This window comes from Zonotrichia leucophrys, chromosome 15, assembly GCF_028769735.1.
Source record: "Zonotrichia leucophrys gambelii isolate GWCS_2022_RI chromosome 15, RI_Zleu_2.0, whole genome shotgun sequence".
Taxonomy (NCBI): domain Eukaryota; kingdom Metazoa; phylum Chordata; class Aves; order Passeriformes; family Passerellidae; genus Zonotrichia; species Zonotrichia leucophrys.
The window spans coordinates 2,092,189-2,111,656 of NC_088185.1; the positions used below are offsets into that span (position 1 = coordinate 2,092,189).

A 19,468-nucleotide genomic window follows, 5' to 3' on the forward strand; every position below is an offset into this window, starting at 1 on the left:
GATACACAGAATTCTATCAAGGTATGCTGGGGGATTTCAAAAGCCTAGGAAATATTCTGATAGAAAAGCTGTTTGTTCCAGATATAAAATTTCCAAGTGGTATTCATTGTGAGAAAAACTTACTGAACACACAACACCAGAAATAAAACTCAAGATTTAGGAAAATAGATATGAGAGATTATGCATTCTTCATGGTTGGTTAAAATAGTGCATGTGAATGTATTCATATCCTTCCACATAGAGATACACAGACTAAAATGTGCAGGAATTGTAAAATTATGCCATAACTTTTCCATATCATTAACACATCAGCTATTTATGTTATCAGCTATTTATGTTATCCTATTTATGTTATCCTTGACACTGATTGTTTCACCTGCTTCTGTCTTCACAATATCGAAAAATGGCTTCCTTGGTGAGGCGCCGGTTGCTCCGTCTCATTTCCTCCAGCACTACTGTCATCCAGTTCTCCACTCTGCCCACAGCATGGACATCCTGCCTGAACTCCATCACCTCCCCCTCTGCTGAGATCATGGCTGTGGCAATCTTCTCATCATTGTCACCGTCCTTGAACCTCAGCGAGGCCACATTATCAAACATCTGAATGAAATGCACCAACAAAGAAATTCACAGGCGTTTTAGAAACAAAGCCTCCAAATGTAAATGTATGCAGCCCCAGCTCTCCTCCAGAGAAATGGATCTGACTCCCAGGTAATCAAACAGAAATGCTGATGTATAGCCCAGCAGCAGGACTGCAGAATCTCAAGCAAACAATCAGGCCCAAATGACAGAGATTTTTTTCCCCCCTAGAAAATAAGAGCTAGAAGGAGCTCCAATCTGTGAGTAAAGCTCTTTAATGATAGATCATTCTGGTGTATCTTGAATGTTCCTCTACCACAATTGCTACCAAGCAGTGTGAGAGGCAGCAGAGACTGTGCATCAGATCTGATCTGGTAATTCAGAACTTCTTCAAGATGCTGCCAGAATTCTCTTTGTATGCAAAAAATATTCATGCATACTTATGAGTATGTACAGTACAGTCTGCTAAACTTTTCAAAGCACTTAAAAGCACAAGGCACTGTGGAAAGCCAGACATTGTACCTTTATCATGTGCTCCTGGACACAGAGTGCACTGCTGCTGCCAAGGATACTGAGCAACTCGTCATCGGATATAAAGAAAAATCTGGGGAAAGCATTTCTCTTGGAATCCAAATATTCATTCAAGCTTTTCTGGCATTTCTCCAGCACATCGTTTATACGGTGCAGGTCTGATAGGCGATTTGGGACTTCACAGCAATTTTTTATTATCGGGTCTTTTACAGTTTCTTCCATTATCTATACAGGGAGAAAGGGGAGTTTAGAAAATGTTGAACAGCAATAGGTTATATAAATATATTCCATTAATGACAAAGCAGGCAAACAGCACAAGCAGTACAGGTCCTTGTAGAAGTGAATCAAAGGTTTTGAAGTGGTTTTGTGGTGCTGCAGTGCTGTATGAAAACATGAAGGGAGTGTGTTTATGGAGACAGAACTATAAAAGCAAGTGTAAGCCCAACAAGCCTGTATCCCCAGTCAGGCCAGCTTAAGCACATACCTGACTCTGCTTCTGTACACAATGGTATTTCAAGGACTGATCAAACATCATATTTCAAAATCACAGTGGTCTCTCAATTCTGCACATAGGAAAGTAAGTAAGCCATTTTCATACCAGGAATATGTGTTCAGGATGGGAACAGTGGCATGAAGCAGGAAAGCCTTTTTAGCATCTACATAGGTCCTCAATCCATAGGAACACATCTAAGCTTCTTCTTACCAAGGTAAAAGTAAAAAGTTGTAAACAGTGAAAGAAAAGGAGATTCTGCCTACTCCATGCTGTCAGCCAAGGACCTCACATCTGCCCATCTCAGCTAAATCAGGAGAAGTCTGCTGGTTATGACAGATGTGAAGTAAACCAGAAAATTCCTGGGTTCCCTAATCTCATATTCAATTAATTATAGCACGTCATTCTCAGTATTACACATGTCACAAAAGACTATAAGTAACTATGGAACTGGAAGCAAAATGCACTAAATATGCTGATCACAAGTCAGTTACTTGCCTGTTTAAACATTTGGTCTACACGGTCAAATATTTTGACTTCCTCCGGAAGCTGTGCTCTGATATCTGGAGCAACAAAAATGCTCTCCAGGTACATCCATTTTCTCTGAACTGATATCCAGATCTACAAATCAAATGCTACCATCAGAGGAAACAGAAATACAATGGAAAATCTGGATTATAAATAATAAACATTAATAATTTAGTCCAGCACTTTCCTCCTACCTCGCTTACTTCACTAATCAATGACAGAGTTTTTTCCCATTTTTGAGCGGTTGCAAGAAAAGGACCCACAAAGCGACTGCCCAAAACACTCTGAAGATTGACATTGTTGTCATCAAGAGTCTCTAAAATTTCCTCTACAGATCCCAGAATATAGCCTCGTGTCTCTGTGCCTTTGGTGTACACTTCTACAGGGAATTTCATATTTTCCCACGTTTCTATTATTTCCTTCAGTCCCTGCATGTGAACATAAAAAAATGCATATTTCAGTCTTCAAAACTGGAGGCCTATAATCTTAGCAAAAAAATGAAACAGCTAATTCAGCTAAATTTTTTGCAGATTTTCTAACTCTGGTTTACAAAGAAGCAATCTATTTCAAAGAATGGTAGCAAGAGAGTTGATCCTTCTTCAGATCCATTTTCATAGGACAAACTTGCTTAGTATAATCATAGAAATCCAATATGCTGCTGCCAAACCCAATTCTGCAAGGATCCTGTGCCAGTAGGAGCTCATTAACAGAGCTGTAAATCCCAGCTCGTGTAGCTCATGGCAGCTCCCTGAAGATGGCCAAACTTGCAGTTATGCTAATCTAAAAATCTTAAATAAAACTGATTGTTGTCATCCTTGTCTTCTTAGCTTTACATTGATTCTAGAATTCAGGACATTACCTTCTCAATGCTAAGTTCTTTAATAGCAGTTCCAACTATATCACTGATAACCACGGCGTATTTGTGAAGTTCCATGGCAAACATATTTTCCAAAGTGAATGTTTCTGTTTTCATTTCAAATCTTGTTCCTGTTTTCTCCATAAGGTCTTCCCAATGCCTGTTTTAAATTGACACATCAGTTTAACACCATAATACAGCAAAAAACAAAAACAACTGTAACATATAATAATGAACTTATGTTTAGGATTCTGCTGTTTAAATAAGAACTACTAGTCTGAATAAATAAATTATCCCAGTCATTGCAGCACCTTTCATGTTATTACACAAGTTCATTAGGCAGAAATAAATTTCCAAGCTCCAGGACATGCTATGACCCCAGTAATGGTAACTAAAAGTTCTAACAAAACACATCAAATACTTCTATATATGATGATGTAAATAAATCAAAACAAACCTTTCTCTTAAAGCTTCATTTTTCAAATCAAGCAACAAAGGAATGGAGTTTAGAAAAGACTTCAAGCTTTTATCCAGTTGCTTACATATTGGCATACCACGCACGTGTCTGGGCAGCTTCCGAACAGCTTTCAGAAATCCTTCGGTTCCATCCTGAAGAACCTTGACATTGAGGTTTATCCAGAGTGTCTTAGACCACTTCTCTTTAGCTGCCTGCAAACAAGGACATTAAGAAGGGGAAAAAAACATATTCCTTTTAGTTTTGACCCCCAAAACGTAATTATATTAACATTTTACAAACTTAGGGAGAGACAAGCTCATGTCCAGGACAGATTCATAGCCAAACACAATCACTTGCATAAAAATAGTAAAAAGGGAATATGGAGAACAGCACCATACTTTACAGGGCATTTAAATTTTGGAAAAATAAAACTTCTTAAAAAATAGTTAAAGCCTGAGATACCCACTGTCACCTGTACACATCCTATATCCAAAAGCAGTTTCACTGAACTGATCAGGAACCATGTGCAGTAAAATGCCATCCAACAGTTATTAGAGGCTGGGAAAAGTCTGCTCCCACCTGATGAGAGGATGTGTTTGGTCCACCAAGGAGACACTGACAGTGCTGCATTAATGATATTAAAATCATTTCACAGGGCATAGATTATTTCATGCAAAGGCTTCCGAGCTGACAGTAACCAGGGGGCAATGCAGCCTCTTCTTTAGTCCCCACCTTTGCTGTGTGTCTGTGCCCAAACACGGATGTGTGCCTGCAGACTCAGTGTGACACTCACTTTTTGTTCTGCATAAATGTCATAGACCTGCTTCATAGCTTTTGCATCTTGCTGTGCTTTTAATAAGTCTGGGTACGCTGTTCCTGCCATGCCCAGAAGTTTCTCAGCACTGCCCAGCTGCCGCTGCCTTTCTTCCAATTTCGCTAATTCTTTTTCAAACAGAGCCATGAGTTCCAGTCCTGGGAAAGGAGAGGGAATTTTACAGATAAATCATCACAGGGATCGTCATGGGAAATAAGACAGAATTTGAATATAGTCTGTGAATGTTCCAGTACTAAAAATGTTCACATTCCCAACTGATGAGTTTGTATATCAATAAGGAAAGCATAATTTTCTTGTTTTACATAAAGTTTGAATTTTCTGAAGACTAATATTTTCAAAACATCACTTCACACACATTAGTCCATCTACCTTTATCAAGATCATCTCCAACAACACCAGGCCCCTCACTCAAGAGTTTCTGCAAAAAGTCTTCTGTCTCTTTGCTGTAGTCTGCAATTTGTTGCTCTGTCGCCTAAAAAGAACATAATTTAAACAGTTCTATTAAACAGTTTCCATTTCTAATTGTTTTCTATACTTATTGAAGTTGGAGGGAGACGACCCACCTTGCATTGGTCAGCCATCGACTCCGATTTATTCATCAATCAGACACTTTTTATAACAGTGTTAATCAAGTTCATGCATATTGCAAAATCTGAGCTCACAATAGGTCAGAGATAACACACCAACCCCTCCTTATGTTTCCAATACCAAGATTTGGGTTCTCAAAATTATTCTTGCTTTCCCAAAACAGCCAAAGATAGAACATCCACTTGTTATGAGAAAGCTGCCTGAGAACCCTGGTATGCCAGGTTCTCAAGGCCTTCATGTTTGTCACCTTTACTTGTAATTAAAAATAACCTGAGAACCTCTGCTGTTCACAGAAACAGGCTGTGAGAATCTGCTCCTCACAGCTGCCTTCTAGGCCATCCCTGAAAAAATCTCCAACATATACTAACTACAAGTATTACCTTTGTGAATGCTTCTTTTATGCCTCCTTTACAATCTAGGTTGCGAGTGATTTCTGTTGCCTCCACAAGGAGACTCTCCCACGCTTCCCTAACACTGTCAGACTGCAGTATCTCTTCTTCAGGTACCTAAAACAAAACAAGTAGCATCCCTCACAAGGCCTAAATAGACACACACTTTCACAAGAAAGTGAGGAATATGTGTTCACATTACAAATTTGCAAAACACAAAGCCAATACTGAAGCGATCTTAATTGGATTTAAACAGATTCCATATGTCCATTTTAAAGTGGGCAGAGTGATTTGAGAAGGGAGAATGGACTACAGAGTCTCCAGACATCCCTTCAAACCTCAATCATTCTGTAATTCTGTAACACGTCTTAAAAGGAAAATATTTCTTCATTCACATGTGAGGCATCTGTGCCCTTAGCTCAGAGCTGAAAGGTTTGATGGGACACACACTTACTGGAAGATTGTACAATTCAAGAGTTCTGTATCTCTCTCCAATGTCCAAGTATCTCAGTTCCACCTCAACAGCAATGTCTCTGACCACTGCAAACGCGCCCAGCACAACTCTGAGATCATCCAGGGTTTCAGGGGGTTTATTCAGATTCTCTGATAATTTCTGTAAAAAGTAAAGATACTTTCCAGAATCAACACTGACAAAGCAATTGTCAGAATTACAGTAACGAGATTCATTTCTTAGTCTATGTGATAAAGATAACAAAAAAAAAAAAAAACTGAAAACACCTACATGAATCTCATCTTGAAGGCTGTGGAGTTCCTCCTTTGCTAACTCATTAAGCAGCTTCCCAAGTGACAACATCCAGTTTCTAGCATTCTCCTTCACTGCAGAGGCTAAAGGAGCCAGCTGAAGTCTGATAAATTGTTCATCTTTAACCAAGGGCCCTTGAGTCACTTCCTGAGTTACTGTCATATAGAACTGCAGGTGCTCATCAAAGACAACACAGGGAGGCTTTTCTGCAGCCAAACGGTCCAGGACTGCGCCTTTGTCTGATTTCCACAGCTGGTCATACTTATTCCACGGGTTCAAACACTTCCTGAGAGATTGCAGGAGATTTTGGACATTCTGAGTGATGAGAACAGCCTGCTCAGTTACCAGAGGGCTCTGGGAGACATCACTGTAGAAGCTGAAGGTGACAACTTCATTTGCCCTGACGTGCTGAGGAGGGCACTCAATACACGTTCCGTGCATCCATCGTACAAAGTGCTGGAGAGTTTCAAGGACAGGGTCAGAAAACAGAAAAGTTCCCTGGTGGAGTCATTTTAGTTAAATCATTCATAGAATCAGCTGGGTTGGAAGCCCTCTAAGATCATTGAGTCCAAGCAGTCCAGGACTGCCAAGCCACCCACTAAATCACACATGCCCCCATGTGCCACATCCTCCAGGAATGGTGAGCCCAGCCCTTCCCCGGGCAGCCTGCTCCAATGGGCAGCCTGCTCCACTGCTTCCTTCCCTGGCAGGGAAGGAGCTCACCAATATTTAGTACACAATGTAGGAAGTGGTATCAATGATTTATCAAAGCAATTGTTTTTCTGACAGCAAAAAAAAGAGATCGCACTTTCCCATCAACTTGAGAAGAGTTCATTTCATCCTAACAAAACTTTTCCATGCATTACTCAATCTGTTTCTAAAATCTCTTCTGATTATAGCATGACAGAGAGGAAAAGGTATTGGCTCAAACAGTCTGAATGCAGCAGTAGGGAACAACAGCAAATCTGAGCACAAAAAGCACACTTAAACTAAATTCATTCATTTAAGGTGACATCTGGAATCATTTGTCATCAGCACAGGGCAGGAACATTGTCACATTATTTGGCTTCTTTTCAGGAAAGCAGTTCAGTGTGAAACTATTTATGGAGGAAAACACTGCTACATCACTGCCAATTAAGTTAGATACCTAATCTAGGTATTTGCTGTCCTAGATGCCTTTCTCCAACATTTTCTGAACTGTTTTTTCTGCTGCTTCTAATGGAATGTAAAGTAGAGGAGGCCACTCCCGTTCCTTATTCCACCAGCTTATTCACACAGCAGAAAGCAACATCTGCAGTGCAATCTGAGAAGTATTTCCTTCTGATGTATGCTGATTTATAGAACCAAATCATGTCCTTACACTGCCAAAACTGCTAAAAAGTCATCAGCAATTGTACCTGAGTAAAAATCGCATGGATTTTTTTTCCCTTGATCATCAGTTTGTAAAATTAGGACAGTCTGTAAAATTAGAACAATGTACTGGGTATTTTGATTTCAAGATAAAGCAATATCAATCTCCCCTTTGACATTTATGCTTACCCAAGCATAAAATAAGATTAGTTCATTATAATCACAAGCAAATTCTGGAAACAAAAAGAAATCTTTATCAAAAATCACCTTAGTGACCTCAACACAGTCTTGGATAGATTGCATAGTCATTTTTTCAATCTCACTGTCATTAGGACGCAGGGTTATCTCAGGAGCAGATAAAACAGCTTCTACTTGCAACACTGGCACATTTCCAAGAACAGTTGCATTAAAAGCCTGTAAATTCCTGAGAAAGGAAAAAAAAAAAAGCATCAAAGATAGAAATAATCAGGAGCTGCCCCCAGGAAAATGCCCCTAGAAAGGCTGCAATTTTCAAGTGTATGCTTAGATCTGTAAACTGAGTTATCACTGATCCCAGCTGGAAACACTGATGTATCTGAGAGGAAAACTGTCCCACTAAACTGATTTAATGCAAAAGCTTTACTTGCTAAAAGAAGCTGCTGGAGGGAATGAATGGAGATATTTTGGTGCAAAAGGATCTTGAGACTGTGCTCAACTTCACAGCAAGAGCCCAGACAAGCAACCATGGCAAAGTCATCTGAGCACGGATCAGATTGCAGAGCATGGGTGGTGGGAAGAGGTGGTTGGGAAGCTTGGATGGATGTGGACAGCCTGGTTCAGGCATGGCTTAAAGAAAGAGGCCATGAAACAATTCAGCTAAAGGAATAAAGCAGCCTTTCCCAGGCTTGATTCTGTAAATAATCAGGTTCTCAGCCACCTTTCATAAACAACAAGATTCTCAAACCGTTCTGTCCTTGGCTGCTGCTGGGAGCAGACAGTCAGTCTGAGAACAGAGATGAAAGTTTTGAGAACTCTCCATATCAGGGTGAGAACACTGATCTTGGTTTCAGTAAACTAACTTTTGGTATTGTAAACAAAAGGTGGAGCTGAAGTTTTCTCTACAACCTATCAGGAGCTCAGATTTTGCAATATGCATGAACTTGATTAACACTGTTATAAAAGGTGTCGGGTTGATCAATAAAGTGGAGTGATGCTGATCAATAAGGGTGGATCTCTCCCTCCGACTTCAATAGATGGATGCTACAATAGAGCTGCAATGCTGAATGGCAATAACACCCTGCTTGTAAGGGAAGCCTTCACAATGCCTTGCTCCAGCACTGGCCTCAGCCACTGCAGAACAGGTAAAACATTTGTGCTTGGATCCATGCCCCGTGCAGTACAGGGCACCCAGACACCAAGTTCTCAAAATCATCTTCTTCAGGAGAACAAAACCTTGATTTTAGAGATAAACCAGGGAAGTGCAAATACACACATTGCAGCAAATGTGTCTTATTTCTCTCTTCTGCCAACAACATGCCAAGACTCATTTTTTCAGAATCTGGGTTTCCTCTGTACCTTGTTATCAGTTCTCCATTCTCCACAGGAAAAAAATCACTAGAAATACAAATCTTACACAAACTGCAAGTCACTGATGGGTTTAAACAGAATGTCAGTGCACACACTCATCAACAGATCCAGGAGAACCTGAAGACGACTGGAAACTCATTAAAGCAAACAATTCACTTACTTCACAACTAACTGTATCAACGCCTGATAAATCCTATTTTCCCAATATGCATAATAGGAAGCCAATTTTGGAGATTTGCCACTGTTTGTATAGGCAACTCGTCTTTCCACTTCTTTTAGCAATGGTGGAATTGCAGAATATGTTCTAACCAGTTGTTCCACATCTTTTCCTCGCTCACACTTAACATAGTCAAAAAATTCTTTTGCTCCTGTAACAGATACAAAAACGAGCATTATTAACTGCAAAAGATCTAACAGTTTTATACACTGGAAGTGTATACCTGAGTTTTATTTGTGAACACAAAATTGATCTTATATCATGATAAAAAATATTTTAATTTATTAATATTTCAGCCCTCTGAAATATGAATTTTAATCTGATTCAATTATTTAATAGCAACCTTTTTACAGCTCTGAAGTGTTGAAAGAAATTTGATCCATCATCCACTCAAGTGACAGAGAGATCTGGCAGACAACCAGCTCGCTGCCATTTCCATCTGAGGAAACGTTCCATCCTCTGTTACACCCTTGGTAATCAGTTTGGATAAAAATTAAAAGGGTTGATCTTAGCAACTAAAACCACAAAGTAGCAGATAGAGAAAAATAAAACACCACAGAGCTTGGAAATGAAAATATAAAGACTTACCAGGACATTTGTCACCACTTTTTGAATGTGGAAACTTAAAGAGATTTGTTGACTCTATGAACTGAAGTTTGCTGTTTATGTCTTCAGAGATTTGATGAATCTGGCGGACAAGTAACTCCAATCTCCCAATGGTTTGTGTACATTGGACAATAAATTCACCAATACCTTGAAATAAATCAAAACCATTTGTTTTTTTCTCTTTTAACAAGTATTTCATCAATGCATCAAAATTGCCACAACCAGACATGTTTTCTCTCTAAGAATGACCCAAGGTTCTGCAAAATCACATATTAGATGTTTTCTCAGCTAATCCTTCATCTCACTCCCTTACAGCTTTTAGCTAAGGGTTTCTAACCATCTCCAGTGTTTTAAATATAATAAAAACACAAGAAATATCTCCTGGGTCAGAGTTTGTCTAATGTGCTATTCTGCCCCTGTGGCAAGAGGATGGATCATATGTTCTGCCACCATAAAAAGTAGAACTGAGGAGATGTTTTAAACTAAAAATAAACATCTAAGGCCATTTTAAAGTAGTATCTCCATTACCTACAGACTTCCATGTGAGTCTTTTCTGTCCTGCTTTCAATGTTCTCCAGAGTTCTTTGACCTGGCGATCAAGAAGTTTGATTTCTGCTTCACTCACCATCTCCATTAATTTGTGATAGCGACTCAGCATGACTTTCAATTTATTTGTGTACCTAAGGAATGTAAGAAACACAAAAACTCAAAAGACAAAAATTATTATTTTCTTGAAAAAGAGCTACAAACTGCACCAAAGAGCAGAGAACTTACATTGTTCTATTCAGACTTCCATAAAAAGCAAAATTTGCAGAACTAACCACTCAATACATATTGATTATAAAAGTAATTTATTTCCCACTGAAAACAAAGAAAAGTTTCATGTGGTTCCAATAGTAGCTGGACAAACCTCTCCTGCCCCATCTCAAAAGTTATGGAGACAGCCCCAGTTTGCAGCACATTGGTGAACTGAACAGGTGAACTTTAAAATCCATTTAGGAATTTATTGGCACACCTGTGTGCTAAATGTCTGTGATAATTTGGACACAACTGACTTTTCCAAGGCTGTACAAGAAGAATGCAATAGTGTGTTTAAATAGCTGAAATCTAAATGTCAGAAACAATTCATTGCAAATTTTTTTCCTCTCAGGTTTGGACAAGCTGTTAATTTGTATAATAGTCCTACAGCACAAAGGATGCAAAGAGTGCCAAAGAAAAGCTTATCAGTGCAACATGGCCATTAGAAATTGTACCCTTAAAAAGAAGAATCACTAAGGGGTCTCATGTTTCCAAAATGTGATGACTCAGGGCCTGTTCCTGGAGTGAAATCACTGGAAATGCAGCCATAAGCCTGTATGTGAGCAGATATTCTGTTACAGCCTCACCTGAGGTATTTGTCTTCCTGTAATGCCACGTATCTCGCCATCTCTGGGATGGGAAGCCCGAGCTGTTCCATGTACTTTGCTTCAGTGATAATCTCCAGGATTTCAGGAGAAAAATTCAGAGCACAGCTGACACTTTTCCTGATGCTGACAGGCTCTTCTGTTGCAGAGCTCTGCAACACAAGAAAGCAGCAGAAAAAAGAGGAGCAAGAAACATTACAAGGTAAAGGTGAGCTTTTGGAGACATTTGATAAGGCAGAAGGTAAAAATCAGAATGACTGACATTCAGGGCTTGTGGAAATGCCTTTAAAATTTGATAGCAGCCTCAGCATTCTTGGTTCAGAAATCACACAGAACTACCTTTTCAGTTGTCAATCACAAGAAACAAACCAAAGCACCTCTGTTTACACACTGCTGCAACCAGTTACAACAGAAATCCCAGTGGAAATTCAGCCAGACAAAAGTTTAGTAGGAACAGGACTCTGCAAGATCTCTGCTGGAAACCTGCCTCTACCTAACTTCAGTCCCAAGTACCGAGGCAATGTCCCAAAAATGTTCTACCAAAACCTAAAAAATTAACAGGAACCACAGCACAGAAGAACACACAGAGAAACAACATTCAATCATTTGCCAGCTGATTCAGAAACTGTCTTATAAAGGGCCACAAACAATTCTCAGCTCAGAACTTTTCCTAAATCTGTTTAAAACATTACTCTCAGAAAATTCTCGCTGACCATCAGGTAAGTTTCAGTTTTCCCCTCAGAGAAGCCTGGTACACAATCTTCCTACATTTCACCTGCTCAGAAGTCTCTGCATGAACATTTGCTGCAGCCTCGTCAGCGACAAGAGTCAGCAGAGTATCTTTCAGCAGCAGTGGAAGCACGTGCTCTGCCCTGTCTCTCCACTGATGGTATTTTTTAGCTTCATACTCCTCCATTTTCTTGGTCACTTGGAGATATTTTAGTTGCACCTAGAAAGGACAACTCTGTATAACTCATTTTAAAAATCATGAGAGATGTTTAAGTAACCTGTCCTAATATGGTCTCTCAATATGGTTGTTGGTTTTTATCAGATAAGAGAACAAGTAACAGCCTGTAATTAGTGCAGACACGGGAGAATTTGGGCTCTTGAATTACATAATGGATTCCATCACTGCCTCCCTGGGAAACAGTGGGAAGGTTTCAATCCAGTTTTCACATCTAACACAGCTTGCTGTGTGCAAACATTTGGGACTTCCCCTCACATTAGAGCACTCTCTCATCTTTACAAGTGTATAACAAAAATGTTTCTTCCTTCATCAAGTACCAAAAGACCCAACATACTTCCTGTCCACGTTTAGAGGCAAGAAGCTCCTTTTCTTCCTGGAACAGAGAAATGGTGTGGCTGAGCCGGTGGGAAAGGGACCGGGACCAGGAGATTGCTCCGGCCACTGGAGGGTGGTTCTTGTACAGGGGTGGATCCTTGAGGTTCTGAACAAAGATTTGCTCAACAATTTCAACCTAGAAGAGAATAAAATATTGCAAGAAATCATTTTCCCACTGCTTGTCCATGATCACTGTCTGATACACAGCACAAGTTCTGAAGCTAATTCCAGCAGCAGGATAATTATTTTGTCTTTATTTCTCTATCTTGTGGAACTTCCATTATGGCAGCCTGTTCTGTGAGATTGTTTTAAGTTTAATGTCCTTTGAAATATCAAAAAAATAGCTGATAACAAAAGCTTCCCAACACACAGGCTAGCCTTCCAAAGTTGATCTATGACATCTTCTGATCATGTCACGAACTTGGTTGTGACAATAAAGCTGTAGGGTATAAAAAAGTCCATTTTCCCAGGAAGCTTGAGCTGCTGTTTCCAAGGTGCAGGAACAGCCACAAGCCTTGTTGCACTCAGAGCACCTTCCTGCTCCCACAGGGTCTCACACAGACAGATGTGCACATTTCAGCAAATTAACCAGACTATTTCTCCAACTTGGTCCCAAAAAAGGTGAGCAATTATCATGTTTATTTATGAAAGTGTTCAGTCTTTTACATAGCAAATGACACCGCACAGGTATTTAGACATATACAGATTTATGGTTTTCATCAGGTAAAGAACTTCATGTACTGGATAAGAAATGCCTAAATTGAATACCTCTTTACAATATTGCTCCAAAACAACACTGAACTTTTTCATGAACTGCTTATTAATAGTTTTAGGAATCTGGAGGCGTTTGTACTTTGACAGCAGGCCAAAAGCAGTTTCTGCTGATCGAAGGGTTGTAAAAGATTTATCAATAAATCTTGTCATCTTTTCTTCAATATCCTAAACAAAGGAAGACAGCAAAGAAACCCTGTCACTGAGAAATTCATCTGCAAAACCAAGAAAGGGTGGCAAAATGAAAATACTTTTTAATAAGAGCAGTCAAGCTTATTTTTACTATTTTTTGGCAATCACAGCATATGGTACCTACCACAACATCTGCTCTAAATTCTTCCACAACGAATGCCCAGTCACGTGCATTTTCCACCATAAAAGGGTCAAATCTCAGGTCTTCCATAGGACTAATTACTATATTTACTTCTCTCTGTAGTTCATCAACACCCTTTGGATTTTCTGACACAGTTTTCAGTTCAGGAATAAATATATTCTGAAGTTCTTCAGCGACCTATTCATTCACAAGAACATACCATAAAGATTTCTTTTTAATATTTTTTCTGCCACTGAACATATTATTGTTAAATTTTTCCTTTAAAAAATATCAGCCACTCAGAGAATGACCAGTTTGTGCTATGATGCAAACTTCAAATATTTCAATAGGAGACACTGAAAAACCCACAGCAACAATCTACAAGCCCAGCATTTTAGTTGCTATAACAGATAATACTCAGTTATTAGTCCTTTTCACTCCACTTTACACACAGTTTATTGATTGTCCATATTGCTAATTACCCTGACTTAAATTAGCCTAAACACAGCACCTCTCCACTCATATGTTATTCTGCAATTAATATGCAGATTGACAGATGGCCAAATTTTATATTATAGTGTACTTAAATGGTATTTTAGCTATCTTATTAAGGCTATCTTAATTATTATCTTAAACCCAAGATTTAGCTATCTTGTTATTATCTTAAACCCAAGAAAATCCTAAATGTGTGAAACAGTTGCTGCAGGTCTCTTATGTTCAGACCATGTACAAGTGGCACCTTTCCCCAGCCAGTACCTGGAGAAAAGTTATTCCACCTCCAGCATTAAGTGCAGTTTTGTTGGAATCAAAGGCACCACTCAGGTCTCAAACACAAAACTAAAAATTGTTAACAAGTCTACACCTACAACACAAAAGAATCTCCTCTACCGTAGAAGACAGTGATTACACAATCTCTATTTATTGTCTATATTCCTACCTGAAAAATATCATACAGATCTTGACAGATTGAAACCATATAATCCGTTTTTTCAAATAAACTTTTCACGTCAAATTTCCAGTATCGCTTACTTCCTGACTCTTCAACTTGGATACAAGTAGTAAAATAACATTTTTTCCATTGTTCAAGAGTGTGTTTTGCTTCTGTTATTTTCTTTTTTGCAGTAGCTGTGTCTTGTCTATTAATCAAATCAACACAGTTAAGATATTATAGATAGAAATACTATACTATCTATACTATAGATTAAAAAATTATATCTCCACTGGAATAATATACCCTGGTTTACCACTTCTAACTCTACAAGATCTAGGCAAAACTTATAACTTATTTTTAATGTGATTTTGAAAGGCGATATTATTTAAGGAGTGATTTTGGTTACATTTATGCCATTTTTTTACCTCTATCTTTCTATTTGTTTTATTGGTTCATGTTCTTTCAATCCAAAAGAGGACAAGAACCAGTATCTTCAGGGCTGATTTAGTAATTTATGAAAATTACGAAATAAATTGACTTTTAATACAACTTCAGATGATTGAAAAATACAGACACCTCTTTGGTGGAAGCAAGCAAATATAATAATAAAATATTTTAATAACTTGTCCTGGGGTGACGTTATGATGCTTGTATATCCCCATTCATCTGTTCTGTGCCTTTAAGACCGGCACTGAAGAGTGGAAGTTTTGTTTGGGTTTCTCTTATCAGGACACGGAGACAAGCAGTACACAGAGCTGTTTTTTTTTACTTCCAGCTTTGGGGCTTGCTGCTTTTGCTTGCTGCTTTTGCTTGCTCTCTTTTTCTGCTCTTGCTTCTGCTCTGCTTTCTGCCTCTGCTTATTAGCTAGTTCTAGCTAAACAGTCCACATTGCTTCCTGGACTGTTTCTCCTCTCCTGTTCCTGTGACCATCTCGAACCTGCTCCGCACTGGGACCCGGGAACACCAAGGGTTCGGCTGCAGCGGCTGCCCCAGCGCCGGAGGGACTGAGAACAGAGCAACCACCCCCCCCCCGAAAGAGACTTTCTGATTTTGCCATCTTTCTCAGAGCGGTGTCATCGGGTATTGTTCATTTTGTGTGCTGGGGGGTGCGGGGCCAGTCAAATAAACAGGTTCTTTCCACCTCTCTCCGAGGAATTTTTTCCCGAACCGGTTGGGGGGAGGGGCCGTGTGGGTTTCGCTTTCTGGAGGGGCCCTCCTTTGCAGATTCTTTAACAAATTTGCCCTAAACCAGTACATAACTACAGCCCAGTTAAAGAGGAACCCAGCACTTACTTAAAGAGCGTTTGCAGGTCCACAACCCTGCAGACTCTTTGGGCAATCTCCCAGGAGATGCGCTGCAGGAGGGGCACCATGGTGGCGTCCTTGTTGTAGTGGCGGGACATGATCCACACCAGCCTCAGGGCGTTCAGCAGGGACGGGATGACGTGGGAGATAACATCCACCCCAGTGCCACTCGATAAATTCTGGCAAGTGCATATTGTGGGGAAGATGCCATGAAAACACACAAATTCATATTTAGTAAATATTGAAGTTCACCATATATTGAAGTTGGAGGGGAGACGACCCACCTTGCGTTGGTCAGCATCGACTCCACTTTATTGATCAATCAATCACCTTTTATAACAGTGTTAATTCACTTCATGCATATTGCAAAATCTGAGCTCACAATAGGTCAGAGATAACACACCAACTCCTCCTTATGTTTCCAATACCAAGATTTGGGTTCTCAAAATTATTTTTGCTTTCCCAAAACAGCCAAAGATAGAACATCCACTTGTTATGAGAAAGCTGCCTGAGAACTCTGATGTGCAAGGTTCTCAAGGCCTTCATGTTTGTCACTTTTACTTGTAATTAAAAATAACCTGAGAACCTCTGCTGTTCACAGAAACAGGCTGTGAGAACCTGCTCCTCACAGCTGCCTTCCAAGCCATCCCTGAAAAAATCTCCAACAAGTAAACTAATGTTTGTTCTGTCGATGCCTCAGGTTATCTGTAAGATTATTAAATAAATAACCTGCACAAGGAGACATCCTGCTGCCTAAATAACACACATGGGTAAAGATGTGCAACTCTGCACCTTTTGCTCCAAATTTTAGGTCCTGATTTTAAATTTTGCTTCAACTCTTTGTTTGGATGATTTTCAATACAATTTAAACTTTGAAGCATCAGCTGTAATTTGTGGTAGAAACTATCTAAAAAAAATGGAGTAGAGAAATCTTAGTTTTCCCCAGTTCAGCTATGCCACCAAAACTCCCAAGACTGGACTAGAAACCAAGTGCTCACAGCTCTGAGCTTTCAGACATTAGAACCATTGAAACTCATATAAAATAAGCGCCCCTTTTTTAAAATTAAATATAATTTGTTAATCTAGAGTATATCTTTATTGCTGCTAAAGAGTGAAAAAATAAACAAGAGGTGATTAGATCAACAGAGAAACCAAACTCAGATAAAGAGTTTAAACTTGACCAAGTTTTCTCAAGGGCAGGTACCTTCAAATGGCGTTCAAGAGTTGACAGAAACTTAGCATTGTCTTGAGCTTCCATGTGATGTGTTTTGAGGTCATTTAAGACTATCTGTAAATCTCCAGTAAACTCAGGTTCAGCTTTCTGCAGTACTTCCATGACTTTTTTCACCTCTGGAAGCTTCATCTGTTCAGTAAGAGCCCTTAAAGCAGCATCATTTTCACGCCAGAGGTTAATCTCTGCAAGTGGGCTATTACCCTACAAGTAATGTGGAATCAGATACAAAAAGGTGAATTACCAATATGCAAGAGTGAATATTTATAATCAGGATTATATTTGTTCCCTTCTTTTCAATAAACTTTATGCTGAGATAAACTTGATATGACTCAACCATGCAAAAAGCCAGAGAGATGAAGATCCTGAAATAAAATTATACACACACTGAAGGGAACTGCTCATGGGGAGTGCATCCCTGAGGTCATGGCTTCTGCACAGGCAACTTCATAAAATCCCTCAGCATGTTTAGTGGTATTAGTTATACACACATCTGCAGACTGAAAACCTGAAAATAAATACTTTTGCTTTTGTTTGAGATCACTTTTTTGCAAAAAAAGAAGAAATATAGCTGTCTATTAAAAAAAATTACTCAGTGCAGCTTAAAAGCTTTTAGTGTTTCTTTGTTCTTTAGAAGAGAGCCAATAACAAAAGTCTCTTAGTTTTCCACAGCTGTCCTGTGTGGGTAGGATCTGCAGTGAATTACTTCATATTTATTTATATTCTACTTCCCAGAGCCACACAGTTCCTCACTACTGTTGTTCTCCTTTTCAAGAATTAGTAAATGGTCATCCAACAATCAAACGTGAAGAGGAATTAAAAACTAACACAGTTCTTGTGGGGAAATGAAGCAAAGTCTCCAGGAATAAAAGCACCTTGGTGTTACAGGCAACATTACCTCTGGAACCTTTTCCAGTTGTTCCTTCAGAACTCCAGATATTAATTTCTTCCAGGTCACTGCACAACTTTTCAGAGACTGAACCACTCCTGAAACTGTGGCAAGAACAGCCACTTCTCTATCCAGATTTACATTGGGCATCTCCAGTTTCAGATGTTCTAGTGGAATAAAACACACCCAGAATGAACTGGCTTGTTCTGGCAGCACTGGTAACACGGCACCAGTGGATGTGTCTACCCCCTCTCCTACTCTGACTCCAAACTCTTTCAAGGACTTGTCACTGATTTCATCCATTTCTCCACGCTGCCTGCTATGCTTCAGGCAGGAAAAGCACAGGTGGTATCAGCAAAGAGCAGCTTTAATCAAATCTGTTATTCTACAGAAAGCCCCTCTCAGGTGAACCTCGTTCCACTGCCCTGTGCTCCAATCACCACAGTGCTGGCAGAGGCAACATTCCCCTCACCTGGTATGATCAGCTGAGTTTCACTCCCCGTTAGACTTTCCACTGACTCCACTGACTTTCTAGGCTCGGTCTCAGGTAATTTAACTGCTTCAGAATCTGAGTTTTCACTGTCTGAATCAAAAGAAGTTTTCTCAGTCTGCTGCTGACCATGGGAGGGAGCTGGTGAAGACTGATAGGATTGAAACAGGTGCCACAGATTAGATGGTTCATATTAAAAAAAAAAAAGCTTACAAGCAATTCACTTAACCATTAGACATTGTTCTTAAATTTAATTTAAGTGTGTCTCCTTCCATTTCACATCCTCAGCATGATTCTCTCTGCCTCAAGTTCTGCAGGGGAATAGCTCCAGCATGACTTTATGAAAGTCTGAGCACAGAAATAGAGGTGTCTGGTGTCACACTCTTAAACAATTCCCAAATAGGGCGAAAAACTGGGAAACAAAATATCAAATAAGCATTCACAAATATTTCATTTTGGCATATGAAGGTCACTTATTAAATATTAATATTTATTATGCATAGTCCATATAATACTAAATAGGCAAATCACACCTAGAAACACTCAAGATTCCATATATAAAAGCTGTCACTCGTTTACCTGTGAGATGGCATTCTTCAGCATCAAGAGAGTATCATCAGTCAGCATCCCAGACTTTATCACTCGAGGAAGAATCTCATTAGCTTCAGTCAGGTCTTTAGGTACAGGAACTGTTTCTAAACATATGCAAAAAATTAGTATAAATCTAGTTAATTGATACAGAAATTATAAAGTCGCTTTCATAATAAGTTAAAACTCCAATAAAACACTACTAGGTTTGGTGCAAGTCATGTTCAAAACTAGTGCTGCTTTTAATAGTGCAAATGCATTTTCAGAAAGGGCAGAAAAATACTTCAGCATAATCACCTGGTTCTAAGTCTTTACAAGTCAGCCTGATATTTAGAATATCGTTTTCTGTTCAAAAGAACAGCGGCTTGATTTGAACTCTTACTCGACAGACAGAGGAGGAAAATCTTGCACAGAAATGCTGTTAAATGACAAAGCACCCCCAGCCCTGGC

The 19,468-nt window shown here is 39.4% G+C and overlaps 1 protein-coding gene across 1 annotated transcript in view; it reads right to left on the reverse strand.

Moving 5' to 3' along the window:
- DNAH10 (dynein axonemal heavy chain 10) overlaps window positions 1–19,468 on the reverse strand; it is a 53,027-nt gene that overhangs the window by 32,808 nt on the left and 751 nt on the right. The window contains exons 3-28 of the mRNA XM_064727166.1: window positions 19,010–19,125; window positions 18,413–18,581; window positions 17,950–18,107; window positions 17,025–17,255; window positions 15,809–15,999; window positions 14,522–14,720; window positions 13,588–13,782; window positions 13,269–13,439; window positions 12,460–12,636; window positions 11,934–12,107; window positions 11,141–11,310; window positions 10,284–10,435; window positions 9,738–9,902; window positions 9,093–9,300; window positions 7,634–7,790; window positions 5,996–6,472; window positions 5,708–5,866; window positions 5,245–5,370; window positions 4,646–4,748; window positions 4,235–4,413; window positions 3,442–3,653; window positions 2,988–3,144; window positions 2,323–2,556; window positions 2,099–2,221; window positions 1,102–1,335; window positions 377–600 (exon numbers count right to left, since the gene is read on the reverse strand). Coding sequence (XP_064583236.1) covers window positions 377–600; window positions 1,102–1,335; window positions 2,099–2,221; window positions 2,323–2,556; window positions 2,988–3,144; window positions 3,442–3,653; window positions 4,235–4,413; window positions 4,646–4,748; window positions 5,245–5,370; window positions 5,708–5,866; window positions 5,996–6,472; window positions 7,634–7,790; window positions 9,093–9,300; window positions 9,738–9,902; window positions 10,284–10,435; window positions 11,141–11,310; window positions 11,934–12,107; window positions 12,460–12,636; window positions 13,269–13,439; window positions 13,588–13,782; window positions 14,522–14,720; window positions 15,809–15,999; window positions 17,025–17,255; window positions 17,950–18,107; window positions 18,413–18,581; window positions 19,010–19,125 — 4,861 coding nt within the window. The remainder of the gene's footprint in view (window positions 1–376; window positions 601–1,101; window positions 1,336–2,098; window positions 2,222–2,322; window positions 2,557–2,987; window positions 3,145–3,441; window positions 3,654–4,234; window positions 4,414–4,645; window positions 4,749–5,244; window positions 5,371–5,707; window positions 5,867–5,995; window positions 6,473–7,633; window positions 7,791–9,092; window positions 9,301–9,737; window positions 9,903–10,283; window positions 10,436–11,140; window positions 11,311–11,933; window positions 12,108–12,459; window positions 12,637–13,268; window positions 13,440–13,587; window positions 13,783–14,521; window positions 14,721–15,808; window positions 16,000–17,024; window positions 17,256–17,949; window positions 18,108–18,412; window positions 18,582–19,009; window positions 19,126–19,468) is intronic.